The 17,506-nt window shown below is 38.0% G+C and overlaps 1 protein-coding gene across 2 annotated transcripts; it reads right to left on the reverse strand.

The window, feature by feature from the left end:
• Positions 1-2,526: 2,526 nt before the first annotated feature.
• LOC130554203 (fibrinogen-binding protein-like) lies at positions 2,527-16,802 on the reverse strand. Of its 2 annotated transcripts, none has more exons than XM_057333705.1 (10): positions 16,661-16,802; positions 9,121-9,207; positions 8,655-8,741; positions 6,721-6,807; positions 6,524-6,631; positions 6,359-6,445; positions 6,194-6,280; positions 5,967-6,115; positions 5,232-5,348; positions 2,527-5,158 (listed from the first exon to the last, which is right to left on the reverse strand). In XM_057333705.1, the coding sequence occupies exons 1-10, from the start codon at positions 16,782-16,784 to the stop codon at positions 5,090-5,092; spliced, it is 1,002 nt and encodes a 333-aa protein (XP_057189688.1). In that variant the 5' UTR covers positions 16,785-16,802; the 3' UTR covers positions 2,527-5,089. The 2 variants fall into 2 exon arrangements, with proteins under 2 accessions (XP_057189688.1, XP_057189689.1); XM_057333706.1 differs by lacking the exons at positions 2,527-5,158; positions 16,661-16,802 and adding exons at positions 9,297-11,603; positions 11,672-14,233 and having other exon boundaries at positions 5,235-5,347; positions 5,965-6,115.
• Positions 16,803-17,506: the final 704 nt, after the last annotated feature.

The following is a 17,506-nucleotide window of genomic DNA, read 5'->3' on the forward strand; positions in this document are numbered from 1 at the left end:
CAGAAGAATTATCATTAAAGCTACAAAACACATTGAATTCCTCTTTTCTTTAGTTCTTTGATTAACATTAGGGACAGGAGTCACAGCAGCAGGTTTAAGAACGCGGCCCCTTTAAGAGCTGTCTCTCTATGCAGATCTGACGCCTCTCCCATTTTCACAACTCTTTGCATTCATTTAAGATTTTATTTAACACGTTGGAGTCTGTGCTTACGAAAATGGCATAATCTTGTGTGGTTTTGTTCATTCAAGCACGAAAGAGAACTTAATACTGGAGTGCTGTCTGACAGATTCTGACAAGAGATTCACTGACGCAGCCTTTAGTCCGTGACTGTATACACCAGACTGGACTGCTGTCACGTTGCGTTTTGCCGCATCGCACAGCTAGAAACTGTCTATCTATACTGAACACATTAAAGCAACTGCTTCAAATCGCGCTTAAGTGGTCTAAAAGCCTTTACATGAATAAGAGCGTGATTAATGTAACGCTAGAGAAAGGATGACAAAACAAACGGATGCTGTGTTAATTGCGTTAAATATTTTTAAAGTGTTAATCTGAAAAAAAAATTATTAACGTGTTAACGTTGACAGCCCTAATAAATATACAGTACACTGTGTTCAATAACCTTTACTGTTGTTTACCTACTGTTTAAGTTCACAGTAAATTGCATGAATCAAATAACTATGTGATTCACTTTTTATATCACATTTGGCTTTTACTAACCAACTTATAACACGCCAGCGGAGAACGGTAGGTTTGCAATTCATTTATGGATGTTGGTTATCTAAATGGATATCATTACCACCCCTTGATGCAATAACAGGAGGAGAGGAAAAGAGAGATTGCTATCAACCTTTTCAGGATATTTACCTAGCATTTCATTACAGAACAGGATATTACAGACCAACTTCACTTCCCATACTAAATGAATGGAATGCAAAATCAAATGACTTCACCATTAAGGAACACATTCTCCAAGTAATGCAATATACCTCCAAAAATAGACACGATTCTGAAACATTTGGTCACATCCTGATTTTTGTTATGGGATGCATTTTCTATGTGTGATGTCACGTCTCCAGAAATACACATTTTTTAAACATTAAGTCACATCCTTGCTTTCCAAAAATGGAAATGACAAGGTGCAAATTTTTAACGTCAACATAACCTCTTTTTTCTGAATAAAACTTTTTTCCTTAGAATAGCACTACTAATCAAGTGTTTTTCCTCACATACACACAAATAAAACACCAGTAACTACAGTATACAGCATCTACAGTAACACAAATTGAATTAGAGTTTTTGTTTACGAAAAAAGTTTTTTTTGTGTCTACAAAACAGATTTCAAGCATTTAAGCATACCATTTAGGAAAGTTTCATCTCCAATGAATTGCAGTCAGACATGAGAGACCGGTGTCAGAGAAGCAAAATTTGGTACGTTTGTGTCATTCTCAGAATTGGTCATCTTTACTAATTCCAGAAATGAAAGAAATTTCAATTGAATTGAATTTTATTTATATAGCGCTTTTCACAATTTTCTTTAAAAATGTATTTAAAAAAGGGAAAAATTAAAGAGTGTATACTGTATAGCAGTAGCGAACCCTCAGGGCCCTCTGTGATGACCTAAACTTGCTACTGCTGTATAGTATAAGATACAGTGCCTTGCAAAAGTATTCATCCCCCTTCATTTTATTCACATTTTTTATGTTGCTGCCGTATCTTAAACTACTTTAAATAAATAAAAATACATAGTACCAACCATCGCCCCAAAAGAAATGTCAAGGATTGGCAGAAGAACCCAAGCGCAAGAAAACAAGAACAATAAACTAAACTAAAGGACACGACCAAACGTCTTAAATAATACAAGACACAAAACTCACAAACCACGAACAGGGCAAGGAACAGGAACACGGGTGAGAGCACGAACATGAACACAAACACAATGCAATATACGAGCACAGGACAAAGAAACATGAGGGTATATANATTTTTTTATATCGCAACTCAAACTTTAAGATTAAATACGTTGTTAATTTGATATCCTTTACACATAAATACTTACATAATAATCCTCTATTGTCATTATTTAGTTGAGTTTGATTCTGTTTGTAGCATAAACAACAAAAATAATTTTAAATGATAAGACATAATTCTTGTCTTACACTTTCAGCCTTGTTTAAACTTATATATTCCTCTGGCTTTTTTATTTATTCTACTTGATCATTATTAGCCTATTATTATTATTTGTACATTCTTTTTACTGTTGTTCTGTGTACATACAATTTTCTGTAAGTTGAGCCTGGCATTAATAAATAAATTATTTTCGCTTTATAACTGTTATTTCAAGACTTGTGAGGATTGTCATTACACATTTATTATTATAATATACAGTCCTGCTCACCATTATTGGCACCCTTGGTAAATATGAGCAAAGAAGGCTGTAAAAATAAATCTGCATAGTTTCTCCTTTTAATCTTTTACTTAAAAAATCTACAAAATTCCAACATTTCATTGAAGGAAAACAATTTTAAGTGGGGGAATATCACATTGAGAAAAAAATGTTTTTCTTCCATATATGTTGGCCACAATTATTGGCACCCTTGTATTTAATTCACCCCGCAACCTTAATTTATAAGAAAATCAGCTCTGAGTGTTTTCTTTTCAGTCTGATGAGGTTTGAGATGGCATTGAGAGTCATCTGAGTCCATTCCTCCATAAAGAATTTCTCCAGATCCTTCAAATGTTGGTCCTCCCTCTTCTTCAGTTCATATCACTCATTTTCTATAGGGTTCGGGTCAGGGAACTGGGATGGCTATGGCAGGATCTTGATTTTGTATTCAGTGACCCGTTTTTTTCACCCCATGTTGGTGGCCTTGGCCACCCCCTGGCTCCGCCCCTGTTGGAGTGGCGTAGTCATAAATAGCTGAACTATATACACATATACTGTATATATATATATATATCCACATATATTTTTTTATGTTGTTCTCCATTGTAAAATACGATTTATTGTTAAATAAATCTTATAATTGGTTAGCTGTGAAAAATACTGCACAAATAAAGTGACTAAAGTTCTTACATTTTAATGTCAATACAAAATGTCACAGAGAAAAATACATTAAATACAACGTCTTTCACTCAAACTATAAGCAAAATATGAATAAACGTAACCCGTTGGCTTATATAGCATTATATATATATATATATATATATATATACAGTATATATATATATATATACACATATACCCATATACCTAGTGCTCGTACAAAATGAAATCACTTTTTTTAACCAAACTATTTAACATCCATGCAAGAAATGTCCTGATGACAGTCACCCCTCTAAAAAACACGAACACTCGCTCTTCTTCACGCGTGCAAATTAAACTGAAAGGTGTCATGAACTGGCCTTGTTTATCATTTCATACTGTTGTTTGAGGTCTACTTATGACGTTCGCGTGGTTTTAACATTAAAAAACATCAAAATCAATAAATAATAGGCTATTTTCTACCCGGGTTATGAGGCCGGCTCTACAAACGCTCAGTTTTAATGGGCATGCCGCATTGAATACTTGGAAGTAAACGCCCACTGCTATGATTGGATAGCAGTTTGCGTAGTAAATTTAGTTGGATCCTTCTGTGAATTTGGTTAGAGACGTAACGTTAGGTTACACATTAGCCCTATTCGCACAGGATTAGTATTATCTGGTGACCGTGTGATTTAGAAATTACCTCCCCACATCTGTATTTCATGTGACATTCGCACGGGATAAGTGAAGCCTGTGATTTTACTCAAATTTACAGATTTATTTCCCAGATGTGATGGCAAGGCTTTGCTTACAGTTTGTATAGCCTATATATAGTTGTATGGTGCTTAATGATATATGATCGTACCTGTCAGCATTTGAGACCCGTGATCACGAACCGGACAGTAGATCACTGCGATCGTGGGTCTCAAATATTACGAGAGTTTCCATAATAAATAAACAAACAGGAGACTCCCGGCCAAAACGACAGTGTTGGCAGGTATGGATATGACCCAAAACACTTCAAAACAGCCTCCATTATTCGCAAACGGTGGATAAAACCTTGAAAAATGATAAATGAGCCCGCTAAATCACAGAGATACCGATTCGCACGGGACTAATATTATCACAGGACCTCGGTGTTCGTCAAAATATGGTAGGTCATTTGTGGGGGAATTTTTACTTTACAAATTAGAGGCATAGCTGATTCGCAATGGATTAAGATCACAGACAACCTCTGCAATTATTACAAATGACTAGAGGTCCCCAGGTAATACTAATCCCATGCGAATAGGGTTATTATCAGGGCATATCAAGCGATCTCTAAGTAATAGTGACGCAAGTACAAATATGTTTACTCGCATAAGATTGCTGCGCCATTCCTATCAGATCCAATAACGACGGTACAGCACTTTTTAATTTTATTCTCTCCACAAATCCAGCGTAGACCTGTGCCTCGTTCACAAAGGAATCCGCGGTGAAATGAAGCGAACAAACGCTCAATGTTTTACCAACGTGAGCTGGAACGTCTTTAAAAATAAACCTCAACCACGTATTACTAATGTCGGAATCAGAAGGAAGGTTATGCAGCAACTGTTCTTCCACAACCAGGCACTGCACAATATTTTGCCATCTTTAACGGCATGTTTATAAGCTTTAGCCTAAATGAAACACTTTCAAATTTAAACAATCAGAAAAATGATTTAATTCTCATTCGACTTTATTTCAGACATCAGAGGTAGAAAGATACAAAGATAGAAAGGACAATGTGGCTTTTGGGTTAGTGTTGTAGAGGCTGGTGTAACAGTTGTGTCTGGTTTGCCAGTGGGTGCCAGTGTATGGGGAAAATTGGGATGAGGTTTAAAGTAATGGTGGTAATAGTAATTAGGGTATAGGTGGTATGGAGGGTATCCCAGAGGCATTGCTGGCAGGACTGTTGAGGGAACCGATGGGGGCAGCACTGTGGTTGCAGCTGATGTATCAGGTGATTGGACTGGGCTTCCAGGAGTAAGCGAGTGGAAAAGAAAATGAGGCTGGTATCCAGACATGGTCACAGTCGCAAAGGACTAGGTCATGGGACAAGAGAGGACCACAGGGTTACCCTGCCATAGCATCCACATGAAATAATTCCCTCCCTGAAAAACACAAACATCCAAGTTGGATCTATAGCTTTTAACCTTACACAAAGAGCAATTTAAATATGAATACCTGTTGTGCAACACCACATCCATCATAGGGTGTAGCATAAACAAGACCTCCACGAGTGGGTGAAGTGAGTCCACAATCAGGTGGCAAATGGCCAAGAGGAACAGGTGCAGAATTACCTGTGAGAAATAAGTTAAAGGTGACTCAATACTGAAATTAATGTAATGTAATGTAAAGCCTTTCATCTGCAAGTCTGCCATTACAACGGAAGACCAATTATCTTAATGCACTGGAATCAACCAAGGAGTAACAAATGTACAGATTATGTGGATAAATTGTGCCAAAAACACTGGCATGTGGCCCATTTTAGAACATTGATTCAACACCCTTTTGTATATTGTTACACTTTATTCATTAAAAGTCAAGTGCATTGGTCCAGTGAACTCTTAGAAGTATCTAGCGGTGAGGTTTCAAATTGCAACCAATGGCTAACTGCATCCCTCCCTTTCAAAGCACTAAGGTGGCAAAAGGCTCAAGATGTCATCGTGTTTTTGCTTCTTTGCCGAAGAATATAACGCACTCGTAGAGTAGTTTGCCCATTTAGGGCTACTGTGAAAACATGGCGAATTCCATAAAATTAAAAGCAACAATTAGATTTTATAGGATATTTAAGTAACCTATATTGAGCCCAACTGACAGGAAATAAACAGTGCAGTATACAAACAATTTATAGTCAATTCACTGCCAAAATGGTCACCATAAATAAGTCAAAACCAAACAGGAATTCCCAACTTACCTTCGACAAAGCTCAACTTGGTCCACACCTGAACCAAAGAGTTGCAAATTCATTAAATCGTCACCACACCTCAGCTTTGGAGACATAGCAGCCCAGCCTCCTTCAGATGAGTTTCCTAATTGTTCTGGTGTTACAGCACTGCTCTGCAGATCTACAATACAATGAAAGCGATTCGTAACAGACATTTAAATCCTTAAACAAAACAATGACGCACAAGTGCATTACATACCAGAGTCGGCATCGTCATCAATGGGGTAGTCAAAATCAGCTAACTGCTCATCAGATAACGTTTTATCCCCTTCATCGCTAGTTACATCTGCAATACAATGAAAGCAATTTGTAACAGACATTTAAATCCATATACACCACAATGACGCACAAGTGCATTACATACCAGAGATGACGTCATCATCAATGGGGTTGTCAAAATCAGCTAACTGCTCATCAGATAATGTTTTATCCCCTTCATCGCTAGTTACATCTGCAATACAATGAAAGCGATTTGTAACAGACATTTAAATCCTTAAACAAAACAATGACGAACAAGTGCATTACATACCAGAGTCGGCATCGTCATCAATGGGGTAGTCAAAATCAGCTAATTGCTCAAATCCCTCTTGATCTGACATATCAAGAAATGTTTTATCCCCTTCATTGCTAGTTACATCTGCAATACAATGCAAGCGATTCGTAACCGACATTTAAATCCTTTTTGAATCCATATACGCCACAATGACGCACAAGTGCATTACATACCAGAGACTACATCGTCATCAATGGGGTTGTCAAAATCAGCTAACTGCTCATCAGATAACGTTTTATCCCCTTCATCGCTAGTTACATCTGCAATACAATGAATTGCATTCAACTTTATTTATATAGCACTTTTCACAATGTGCATTGTTCCAAAGCAGCTTTAAAGGAGAAAAACTGAAGAAAAGAAAAAAAACAGCACAGTGCATGGTGTTTATAGAACAAGCAAGATTATTCTAGTAAATAATATCTAATAAATGCAGTCACCCGGTGGTTTATTTAGCATATTTTGCAAGTGAATGCTTGGCTGAAAAGATGTGTCTTTAATCTAGATTTAAATTGGGAGAGTGTGTCTGACCCTCGAATAGTATTGGGAAGGCTATTCCAGAGTGTAGGTGCTACGTATTAGAGAGCTCTACCCCCTTTGGTGGATTTAGTTATTCTAGGTGTTATCAAAAGTCTGCAGTTTTGAGATCTTCGAGAGCGTGATGGGTTGTAGTGTGGTAGAAGCTCTGTTATGTAGGTAGGGGCTGAACCGTTTAAGGCTTTATAAGTAATTAAAAGAACTTTAAAGTCAATACGATACTTAATGGGTAACCAGTGAAGGGTTGATAACATTGGGGTTATGTGATCGTATTTTCTGGACCTGGTTAGAACTCTGGCAGCTGCATTCTGAACTAACTGTAGTTTGTTAATTGATGATGCAGGACAACCACTAAGCAGTGCATTACAGTAGTCAAGTCTTGAGGTCACAAATGCATGAATAAGCTTCTCTGCATCGTCAGCCACACATAAAATATTTAACAATTTGGCAACATTTCTAAGGTGGAAGAAGGCCGTTTTTGTGACATTTGAGATGTGATTTTTAAATGACAGGTTGCTGTCTAATATAACGCCATGGTGTTTAACTGTATTTGTTGGAGTAACAGTGCAGCCTTAAATTTGCAGGTTATAATCCGAAATATTCTGCTCACATGTCTTTGGTCCGATAAGTAATATTTCTGTTTTTGTGAATTTAAAAGGAAATTACAAGTCATCCAATGTTTTACATCTTCGGTGCACTCTGCCAATTTGGATAGCTGGAAGGAATCGTCTAGTCTCGATGAGATATATAGCGGAGTATAATCTGCATAACAGTGGAAGCGAATTCCATGTTTTCTAATAATGTTTCCAAGGGGCAGCATGTAAATGGAGAATAGCAAGGGTCCTAAAACCGATCCCTGAGGTAATCCATAATTTACTTGCATTTGATTTGACAATTCCCCATTTAAAAATGGACAAATTGATGTCTGCCTGATAAGTAAGATCTGAACCATTGTAGTGCCTGTCCCTGAATACCGGTATAATTGTGTAAGCGATCTAGAAGTATTTTATGGTCTACAGTATCAAACGCAGCACTAAGGTCAAGCAGGACTAGGACTGAGATGTTACCTTTATTTGATGCTATAAGCAGGTCGTTTGTAATTTTAACGAGCGCAGTTCAGTACTATGATGCGATCTAAAGCCAGACTGAAATTTTTAGTGTATGTCATTATTTTGTAAGAGAGCACAACTCAGTGGACACTACTTTTTCTAGTATTTTAGACAGGTAAGGGAGATTTGAAATCAGTAAATAGTTTCCTAGTTCATTGGGGTCTAAGTTTGGTTTCTTGATAAGAGGCTTAATGACGGCCAGTTTAAAGGGTCCTGGGACATGGCCTAGATTAATTGATGAGTTAATAATGTCATAAATGGGCTCAATTGCAACGGGTAAGAACTCTTTTAATAATTTAGTTGGTATGGGGTCTAATAACAAAGTAGATGCAATAAGTTTAATTAAATCTTCCTGTTTTATAGGTGAAAAAACACTGTAGCCACAGTGAAAGCGATTGGTAACCGACATTTAAATCCTTTTTGAATCCATATACACCACAATGACGCACAAGTGCATTACATACCAGAGACTACATCGTCATCAATGGGGTAGTCAAAATCAGCTAACTGCTCATCAGATAACGTTTTATCCCCTTCATCGCTAGTTACATCTGCAATACAATGCAAGCGATACGGAACTGACATTTAAATCCTTTTTGAATCAATATGAAGAGTTTGGATCCAAAATGAGAACTGTTTTTAAAAATCTTCAAAAATCATGTTTTTATTCTGCTTTGTGTTAGTTAGCAATATATGTTTTGTTATTTATATGGCTTAAATCATGTTTTTATTCTGCTTTGTGTTAGTTAGCAATATATTTTTTGTTATTTATATGGCTTAAATCATAACAAACAAACTGCAGTTTTATTGATATTAATTGGAATGCACAGTAAGAAAAAAAACATGATTTTTGAAAATCTTTAAAAGCAGTTTTCATTTTGTAACCAACTCTTCATATACACCACAATCAAGCACAAGTTCATTACATACCAGAGACGACGTCGTCATCAACGGGGTAGTCTAAATCAGCTAACTGCTCATCAGATAACGTTTTATCCCCTTCATCGCTAGTTACATCTGCATTACAATGAAAGCGATTCGTAACTGACATTGAATTCCTTTTTGAATCCATATACACTTCAATGATGCACAAGTGCATTACATACCAGAGACTACGTCGTCATCAATGGGGTAGTCAAAATCCGCTAACTGCTCAACAAATCCCTCTTGATCTGACATATCAGATAACATTGTATCCCCTTCATCGTTGGTTGTTTGTGTCCCAGACAAATGTAGAAAACTTCTGCAGTGTATTAAAGTACTGAATGTACTGACCGCAAACAGGATAACAAATTCATTTCCTCGGCTTTTACAAAACGCCATTCTGTGCGCGAGCGCTAAGAAAGTACATACGCTTGTGCACAAACAGGACACTGTGCTGCTTTATGAGATCCCATATTGCTCGTTTGGTCAATTGTAATGTCCATGGCCAATCGCAATCTTAGTTCAATGACTGACGTATAAGGTTCAGGTGTTTTCAACTTCATGCGACTCTGCGCAGACGATCGGCAAGACAAGTCAAATGCGACACGGTTTGCGTGGTTTGCGTTTTCTTAATTTCTTATCTTTTTTAAAAATAGTTAGGCCTAGGTGATTTGAACTTTTATACAAGAGGACATCTGTTTTATCTTGGTAAGGATATTCCCGTGTATACTTAGAAGCATAGGTAAAGGTACATTTACAACTGTTTTGAATTACTTAATACATACAATTACTTTAGCACTGTTATTTTATAATCGCAATGTTATTTTATAATAATCAATAAGTATCATTCTAACAATAAAGAATTGTAATAATATGGAAAGAAATTGCAATAATGTTGGTGTTCTGTTTTGCTAGGCCCTGTATTCTGCTTGTCTGACCAATATGCTCCCAGCAAGCAATAGCCGTCATTTCAACGTCTCGGTTAAGTATAGACTGGGATGCGCATAAGTGGTGCGCAGGTGCGCATGCACAACCAAAATTAAAAATGCGCTGTGTAAATAAGTTTAGAACGCTCATTTGCGTACTGACATGGTTGAAACCTTTTGATGCACAATCACTGTTTTAGACCGACTAAATGTAATACTGGATAAGATTTCCGTTTGTACTGAATGCTGCCAAATCACTGATATCTCGTTTGTTACCGGTGAGTAGGCTATTGGTAGCTCCGCCTTTGTTGGTTCTGCTTTCGTTACTAGAGAAGCGCGCGGCACGCGCAGCCTCTGTGAATGTCTGGAACTGAGCTGCGCTGCACGTCTACCAAAACACCGCTTCTCTTAAACTTTCTAAAAGGACAAGCTGTTTAAACTTGACACTTGCACGCAGCTTGTGTTTCTCTATGCTATACTCGATCCTAGCTCCGCACCGAAAGTCTCCATGTGCGTTCGCGAGTGCGCTTCCCAGCAACCTGCCAAAAACCAAAAAGGTTGTCGTTTTAGGTTTCAAAATTGGTGTTGAAAATTAATATTTACTAATGTAAAAAGAAAAACAAGAAGAAATACATTATCATTGTATTTTAAGTGTACTTTAAAGTAATATAAATATAGTATCCCACTTTATTATTTTGTTTATTGTTCATTAAAAAGTAACTACTATTTTACTTTTATTTTTAATAGGTAAATATAATTTGTGGCCTAATGGTTAGAGAGTCGGACTCGTGACCAGAAGGTTGCCGGTTCGATTCCCAGGGCCGGCGGGTAACAACTGAGGTGCCCTTGAGCAAGGCATCTTACCCCTACTTGCTCCCCGGGCGCTGCAGTGATAGCTGCCCACTGCTCCGGGGGTACGTGTGTTCACTACTCTCTGGATGGGTTAAATGCAGAGGTCACATTTCGTTGCCTTGTACCTTCGCAATGACAATAAATTGAATCTAAAATCTAAAAAAAATCTAAAATAATTTGTCACACTATGTGCAATGTGAGCACCAAACCGAATCTCCAGGTGCTCTCTTGAGAACCAGATGAGTACTTATGTGCACCCCTGACCATATATAGTCCGGCTATGAGTAACCCACTTCTAGCCCAAATAACCATAAATTTGTTTACATGTCGTTTTTGCCAAAAAAACTTGTATGATGTATTATAGTCCATCATGTAAACAAAACCAACAGTGTTTAAGGCGTTTGGTTTAATTTCTTTGACATGTTTTGTGCGTAGCCACGATTTAGCTCCAATTCAGACCAGCTATTTGTAGCCCACGTATAGTCAAGACTGGTTCATTTTCGTTCTTTGGCCAGTTAGCGCAGCGATTGTTGATGTATCTTATCATGTTCTATATTTTAAAAATATCAACTGTAGCCCTACTGAGACTTCTGGCAACGCGAGACTTGAAAGTTAGTAGCGATCACTGTTGTCAGATCTCGCGAGAAAGCGTCTTCATTTACGAAAATAACCCACAGTACTACAGGATGGTTCTACAGTAACCATTGTTTACTATGGTTTTTAGAAAAAACATGGTTTTCAAAACCAAAAATGTTTTTTTGTTTTAACTGTAGTAAAACCATGTTTTTTTAAGTCTTTGTAAGTCGCTTTGCATAAAAGCGTCTGCTAAATGACTAAATGTAAATGTAATGGTTTTTCAATTTTAACTGTAGCAAAAACAAATTTTCGTAAGGGTTTTAAATTAAGAGAGAGTGGCCCAGCCTCTGTTGGTGCCCTAGGCAAGATTTAAGATTGCGCCCCTCCTATATAAAATTAATAAATAAAGATGATTTAAAAAGCAAAAAAAGCATTGTTTTTATACATTTTGTCAACCTCTGCGCAAATGCTGTTTTGGATTTTCTTAAATAAATGGCACATGCTATAGTGCCACACACTTTATGGAGCGATTTTGATCTCATTAATTATTCACACATAAAACAAGATGTACACTTGTTTAGCCAGTTTCACATGCATAAAATCTAATTCACGTGCACAAATTATATATATACATTCACAAAAAACAATTCACGTACATAAAATAAAATTATATTCTCATAAAATAAGTTTGTAGAGTGGTTCTAAATAAGAAATTGTAACTTATAATTTGCACCTCTATATTGCAACATTTTTTGTTTCCTACCTTTTCACATCTGATATGTTTTTTTTAACTCACCTTTGTATAAAAGTTTTGTATAAATGGTTTGGTGTTTGCACGTGGCTGACATGTGTAACCGATCCTACCTCAACCTGCTCCAAGCGGGGTTCGAACTTTTAAACAGCGAGAAGTACAAAATGCGAAATACGTACTCTATCCACGAGGCCACATACAGTAATAGGAGTTTCCCTACACAGTCACTGTAAAGAAATAGATGCAATGTGAATGACGGGAAACGGGCTGCGAACGTGCGTGTATCGCGTCTTCCGTGTGTAACGAAGGCCAGCTAGTGAAGAGCTGCGCAGTGTGTAAACCTCACTCCCCGACCAACAGAGACGCTCTAGTCTAGAGACTGCGGTCTTTAGCCTCCTCGTTAGAGCGCCCATCTCCCATCCGGACCGACGACGGTTCGAGGCCCGCGCGGGGAGAGTAGTGCCGGTTACACGTGCAAGTTGAAAAAATTCAACTCCGGCGAGAAATTTGCCTTACGCGAAAATAACTATTCCCGCGAATAATAAAGAGCAAGGAACGCGAACATAATGGTCTGAACACAACATAATGTAAATTGTAGTCTGGGAGTGAGATTAGCTGCACAGATCACACTAGGTGACATAATTAATAACGAGTTAAGATAATGAATTATAATTAAAGTCTTCACTCATTTTGGCGCCCCTAGCATTTGCCTACTCCGCCTATGCAGATCTCAGGTTTGCAATGTCAGAGACACATAAAAACCGATGCTGGTGACATCTTTCGATCTGTAGTCTGTCTCCTGAAAAAGACAAGTGTCTATCATTACTATAAAGCATTATAGAGAGCATTATACCCCCCCCCACCCCATGTTACATTACCTTTTAAACTTAAATCAATAAATCTTTCTGCATGATCAACATTTGTCTTTACCCGTTTAAAAAATGTCAGTGTACGCTATTTAAAACCATTTTTTTCTATTTTCAATTTGACAATTTATACATTATTTTATATTGTCAGATGTGTCTGCTTCCTTTACAGTGTGTGTCCTCAACTACATGTAATTTTCTGCCTTGATTCCTGAGTTGAATCAGACAGTAATGCATTACTGTTTACAGTCATTTGGAACAACAAGAAAGTCAATTTAGTTTAATCCAACGTTATTTCTATCCACTACATGCTTATTATCCGTATGTAAATATAAGACATTTAAACAAAGTTAAAATCAATCACATAAATATTCCTATATTGCTTACATTGTCTAAGAATGTGACATTTTCACAACGATTACTGAAAAACACGAGTTACAGACCAGAAACGCCTTTGTAAACCAGCGGTGGCATCGAGTGACGTCACGCGCGCGCGCACGCGAAGGCAGTGCGATTCTGGCAGGGAGTGTGTTTTTCTGTTCAGCTAATAGCGCTCAGACTGTTTGCGTCAGTGCGTCAGCGTATGACATCATATTAACGCGAGAGTAATGTTCTCACGTTACTTTCAGTGCATTCGCTAAATGATCTGCGCAGCACTCTGTAAACTCCGACACGCATCTCAAAACTGCTTCGCACAACAGAGGTGGCCAGATAGGTGGCCATCCATCATTCAGGGGGAGCCGTGGCCACCCATGGCCACCATGTAGCTACGCCCCTGATAGCAACATACTACCAACATACTACAAGCAATATCTGAATTAAGTACAACTACACACTCAAAACCTCCCACACAACAAACCATTAAACACACTATCAATCCATTCTCTGAATGAATAGAAAAATAAAAGTTATGATCAAGCACTCAGCCAAATTCTGAAATCCAGTACATTTTTAATTCAACATTTAACTTAAGTTGTATTCATAATGAACCCAATCTTGATACTGTAATGAAAAGTAAGAAACAGAAGGATTTTCATAATGGTCCTAGAATTTTGGACCCTACTGGGGAGTAAAGATTTTTTACCGTGCATAATGTGTATGTTTGGTGACTGGTGATAGCATTTAAAAAAATGTTTAAAAGTGTCATAATTGAAATGGGACATGCACAGGCTGGAGAAATGTGTTTTTGTGTGAGTGTTGAGTGTGTTTAGTGACTGTGGGCCTCAGAGCGCAGTAATACACAGCAGAGTCACTAACAAAAACATCATGAATGATCAGAGGAACTGAATCTGACTTCACTTCAGACTGAAATCTCTCCTGAAACTCACTGCCATTATCTCCTCCATATTTACTTCTCCTCAGGATGTATTTAGGAAAGTCATTTACTCTCTGAATGTACCAGAAAAGATCTTCTTGTACCGAAGATGTTTTATATGTACACTGTAATGTTACTGAGTGTCCTTCAGTTTCAGTAACTAATTTGTCTGGCTGATCAACTTTGTCCTCTAATCGGCACCCTGTGAAAATGTAAAATCATTTGATTGACACTTTGATACCAGACATAAATAATCTATATGAACAAGCTGTATATTATGACAATACGCACCGAGAATGAAGAGTGCAAAAAGAAAGATGTTCCTCAACCTCTGTAACATGTCTGTGTAAATGCTGAATATGTTTTGATATGTGTTGAATCAATCAACAAGAGATGTTTGCTTTTGTTATTATAAGTATGATAAGAGGAGGAGCTTGTGTGTATCTAAAAAAAGCTTGTGTATTTTTAAATATAATATTGAGTAGATAGTGCCCTCTTTTGGTTACTTACAAGTATTACATAGGTAAAATAAGGTCAAATTAAAACAATGTCAAATGTTGTATTTAACCAGTTTTTGTGGAACTCCCCCCCCCCATCTTTTCTGTTGTCATGTTATATGAGTTACAAATATTAAACATATTTAGTTGCTGAATAAATGAACAATGCAGCCAGATATGTCTGTGAGTATTCTTTACAATGGCTTTAGTAAGTTTTTTAGGATATAAGATTGTATGATGTTTTTTTTCTCTCAGTTCTTTAAAAAATCAACAAATGTAATTAACTGAACTAATGTAGGCTCAATAAGTAAATCTGCACAAAATGAATCTGTATTATGTATTGCACCTGATGTTTTTGGTTTATTTGATTTTTCTGATATCCTTATAACTAACTTTGGCAGCTCCAGTGTCTTTTTCTCTGTGTTTGTTATTTTGTGTCATTGGAAAAGGTTTTTGTAGTGAGCTGATGTGTTTTCTGTCACTGTGGGCTTCAGGGCACAGTAATACAGATAAGAGTCTGTGACTTTAACAGATGAGATTTTAAGATCCACGTGAGTTTGTTCCTCTTTTGTGACTTTAACAGAGAATCTTGGATCGACATCAGACAGCTGAGCTTCTTTTTCACTGTTGTAGGTGAGAACAATAAAATCAGGTTGAAATCTGTCAATCTGACGGTACCAGTAAAGATAATATGCAGAGGAATAACTACAGGACAATATGATATCTGAACCCTCCTCAGCAGAAACAACTGTTCTGTCTGGTGTAATGACATTTCCAAACACAGCAGCTAAACAAAAGAGAGGAACATTTAGATTTTCAGTGAGAATGATTTTAAGCAAATCTCGTAACACAAAATAAATAAATGACCAAATAAAAGTACATGATAATGCAGAGACTAGAAAAAAAGAATGAAGATTAATTGTTCAAGTGTTCAGTCTGAGACAGAAAAACGCATTTCAACCATAGTCTCTGACAGACAAGACTGCATCATTTCAGACACTGAGTCCCTCCTCCTCGTGCCGCATTATGCATAAATCATATTGTCACAGCCTGTAGGGCTCCACTTCCGCTTCGCGTCGGGTGGTTCTTGGCCTCCACGTCGTACATTAAAACCCTTTAACGCACGGCTAGCTATAAAAACAATTTATACAAAAAGGGGGGAATTAAAATCCTTGAACGCACGGCTAGCTGTGGATTATCCCGCTTATACCATGGTCATTTGCCAAGTTAAATGTTTTATTGATGTTTACAGTGAAATTTTAGATCAAACAGGTGAAAATTACAGTGATTTTGTCAGTTAAATTTCAAATGTAAACAAACTTACTGGAGCTACCCGTGCGTTAAAGGGTTTTAATGCACACCTTCCAGCCAATCAGAATCAAGTATTCAAATAGACCATGGTATAATATACATTTAATGTACTCCACTGTGGTGTTATGGTGAAATCACAGTATGATGAACTTTTCATTATGTTTTTTATTGTAAAATGACTGTGAAAGTAATGCAATTATTAGCCATTTTTTACAGTGTAGTGTACCTTTACGCATCGGTCCAAGTTCAGAAATAACATGCAGTTCACCTTGCGCACCCAATAAAGTCTATGTGTGGGGAGCACTTTAATGTAATAAAAGAAAATTATAAAACTTTTTACTTAAAGGGGTGGTTGTGTGGCATTTCACTTTATAAGCCCTAGTGTTTCCTTTGTTTGGTGTTGGTCTTTGTTTCATGCTTTGTTTATCTGCCGCCTTCGTTCTGTGGATTACCTTGGTTTGTTTTATCTTGTATTGTATTATCCACAGCATGGATCCAGCAGCACGTCTGGCCCGACTCCATCAAGGCAACACTTCCCTCGAGGACCATATACAGACTTTCCTGGACATTGCCCATTTCTCTCAATACCCGGACTGTGTACTAATAGAACTGTTTTTTGATAGTCTTAATGATTACTACTATTGCACACTCAACCGTAATGGTCCTCGAGGGTCCTTAGCTCAATGTCTGGAGAATGTTCTTCTTTTATGTGGATCTCCCTTCACCGTGGAGGAAGCTTATTTTTTGGAGGGAGGCAGCAGGTTCCAGGCTCCGTTGACCACAGAGCTGGACCGGCTATGGAAGCCTGCTCACACCACGTTAATGGTGGCCAGCCCTGAGCCCGTTCGCAAGATGGCCGCCAGTCCAGAGCAAGCTCTTAAGATGGTGTGTTCTTGGAACAGGTGTCTGGTTCCAAGCCTGGCAGACACCCATGGTGCCATGGAGTCCGGTGGTGCCGGAGGTAACTGGTCCTGAAGCTCTTCGTTTTGAGGCTGCTCTGCTGGTGGTGGTTGCTGCATTAGGGTGTGTCTGGGCTGTGCACTGCTCTTCCGTTCCTGAGGCTATTGATGTGCTGGCTGCTCTAAAGTTCCCCAAGCCGGTCCCATCCGGCATTCCAGAGGTCTTCAAGCCAGTCCTGTCCGGCCTTCCAGAGGTCTTCGAGCCGGACCCGTCCGGTGTTCCTGTGTGCTTCGAGCCGGTCCCGTCTGGCGTATCTGAGTTCCCTAACTCGTCCAAGATGGACTCCTGTGATCTTCCTGAGATCCCTGCCTGCCTGCCACGCCCTGGCTTCCAGCGCC

Source organism: Triplophysa rosa, linkage group LG5, assembly GCF_024868665.1.
Source record: "Triplophysa rosa linkage group LG5, Trosa_1v2, whole genome shotgun sequence".
Taxonomy (NCBI): domain Eukaryota; kingdom Metazoa; phylum Chordata; class Actinopteri; order Cypriniformes; family Nemacheilidae; genus Triplophysa; species Triplophysa rosa.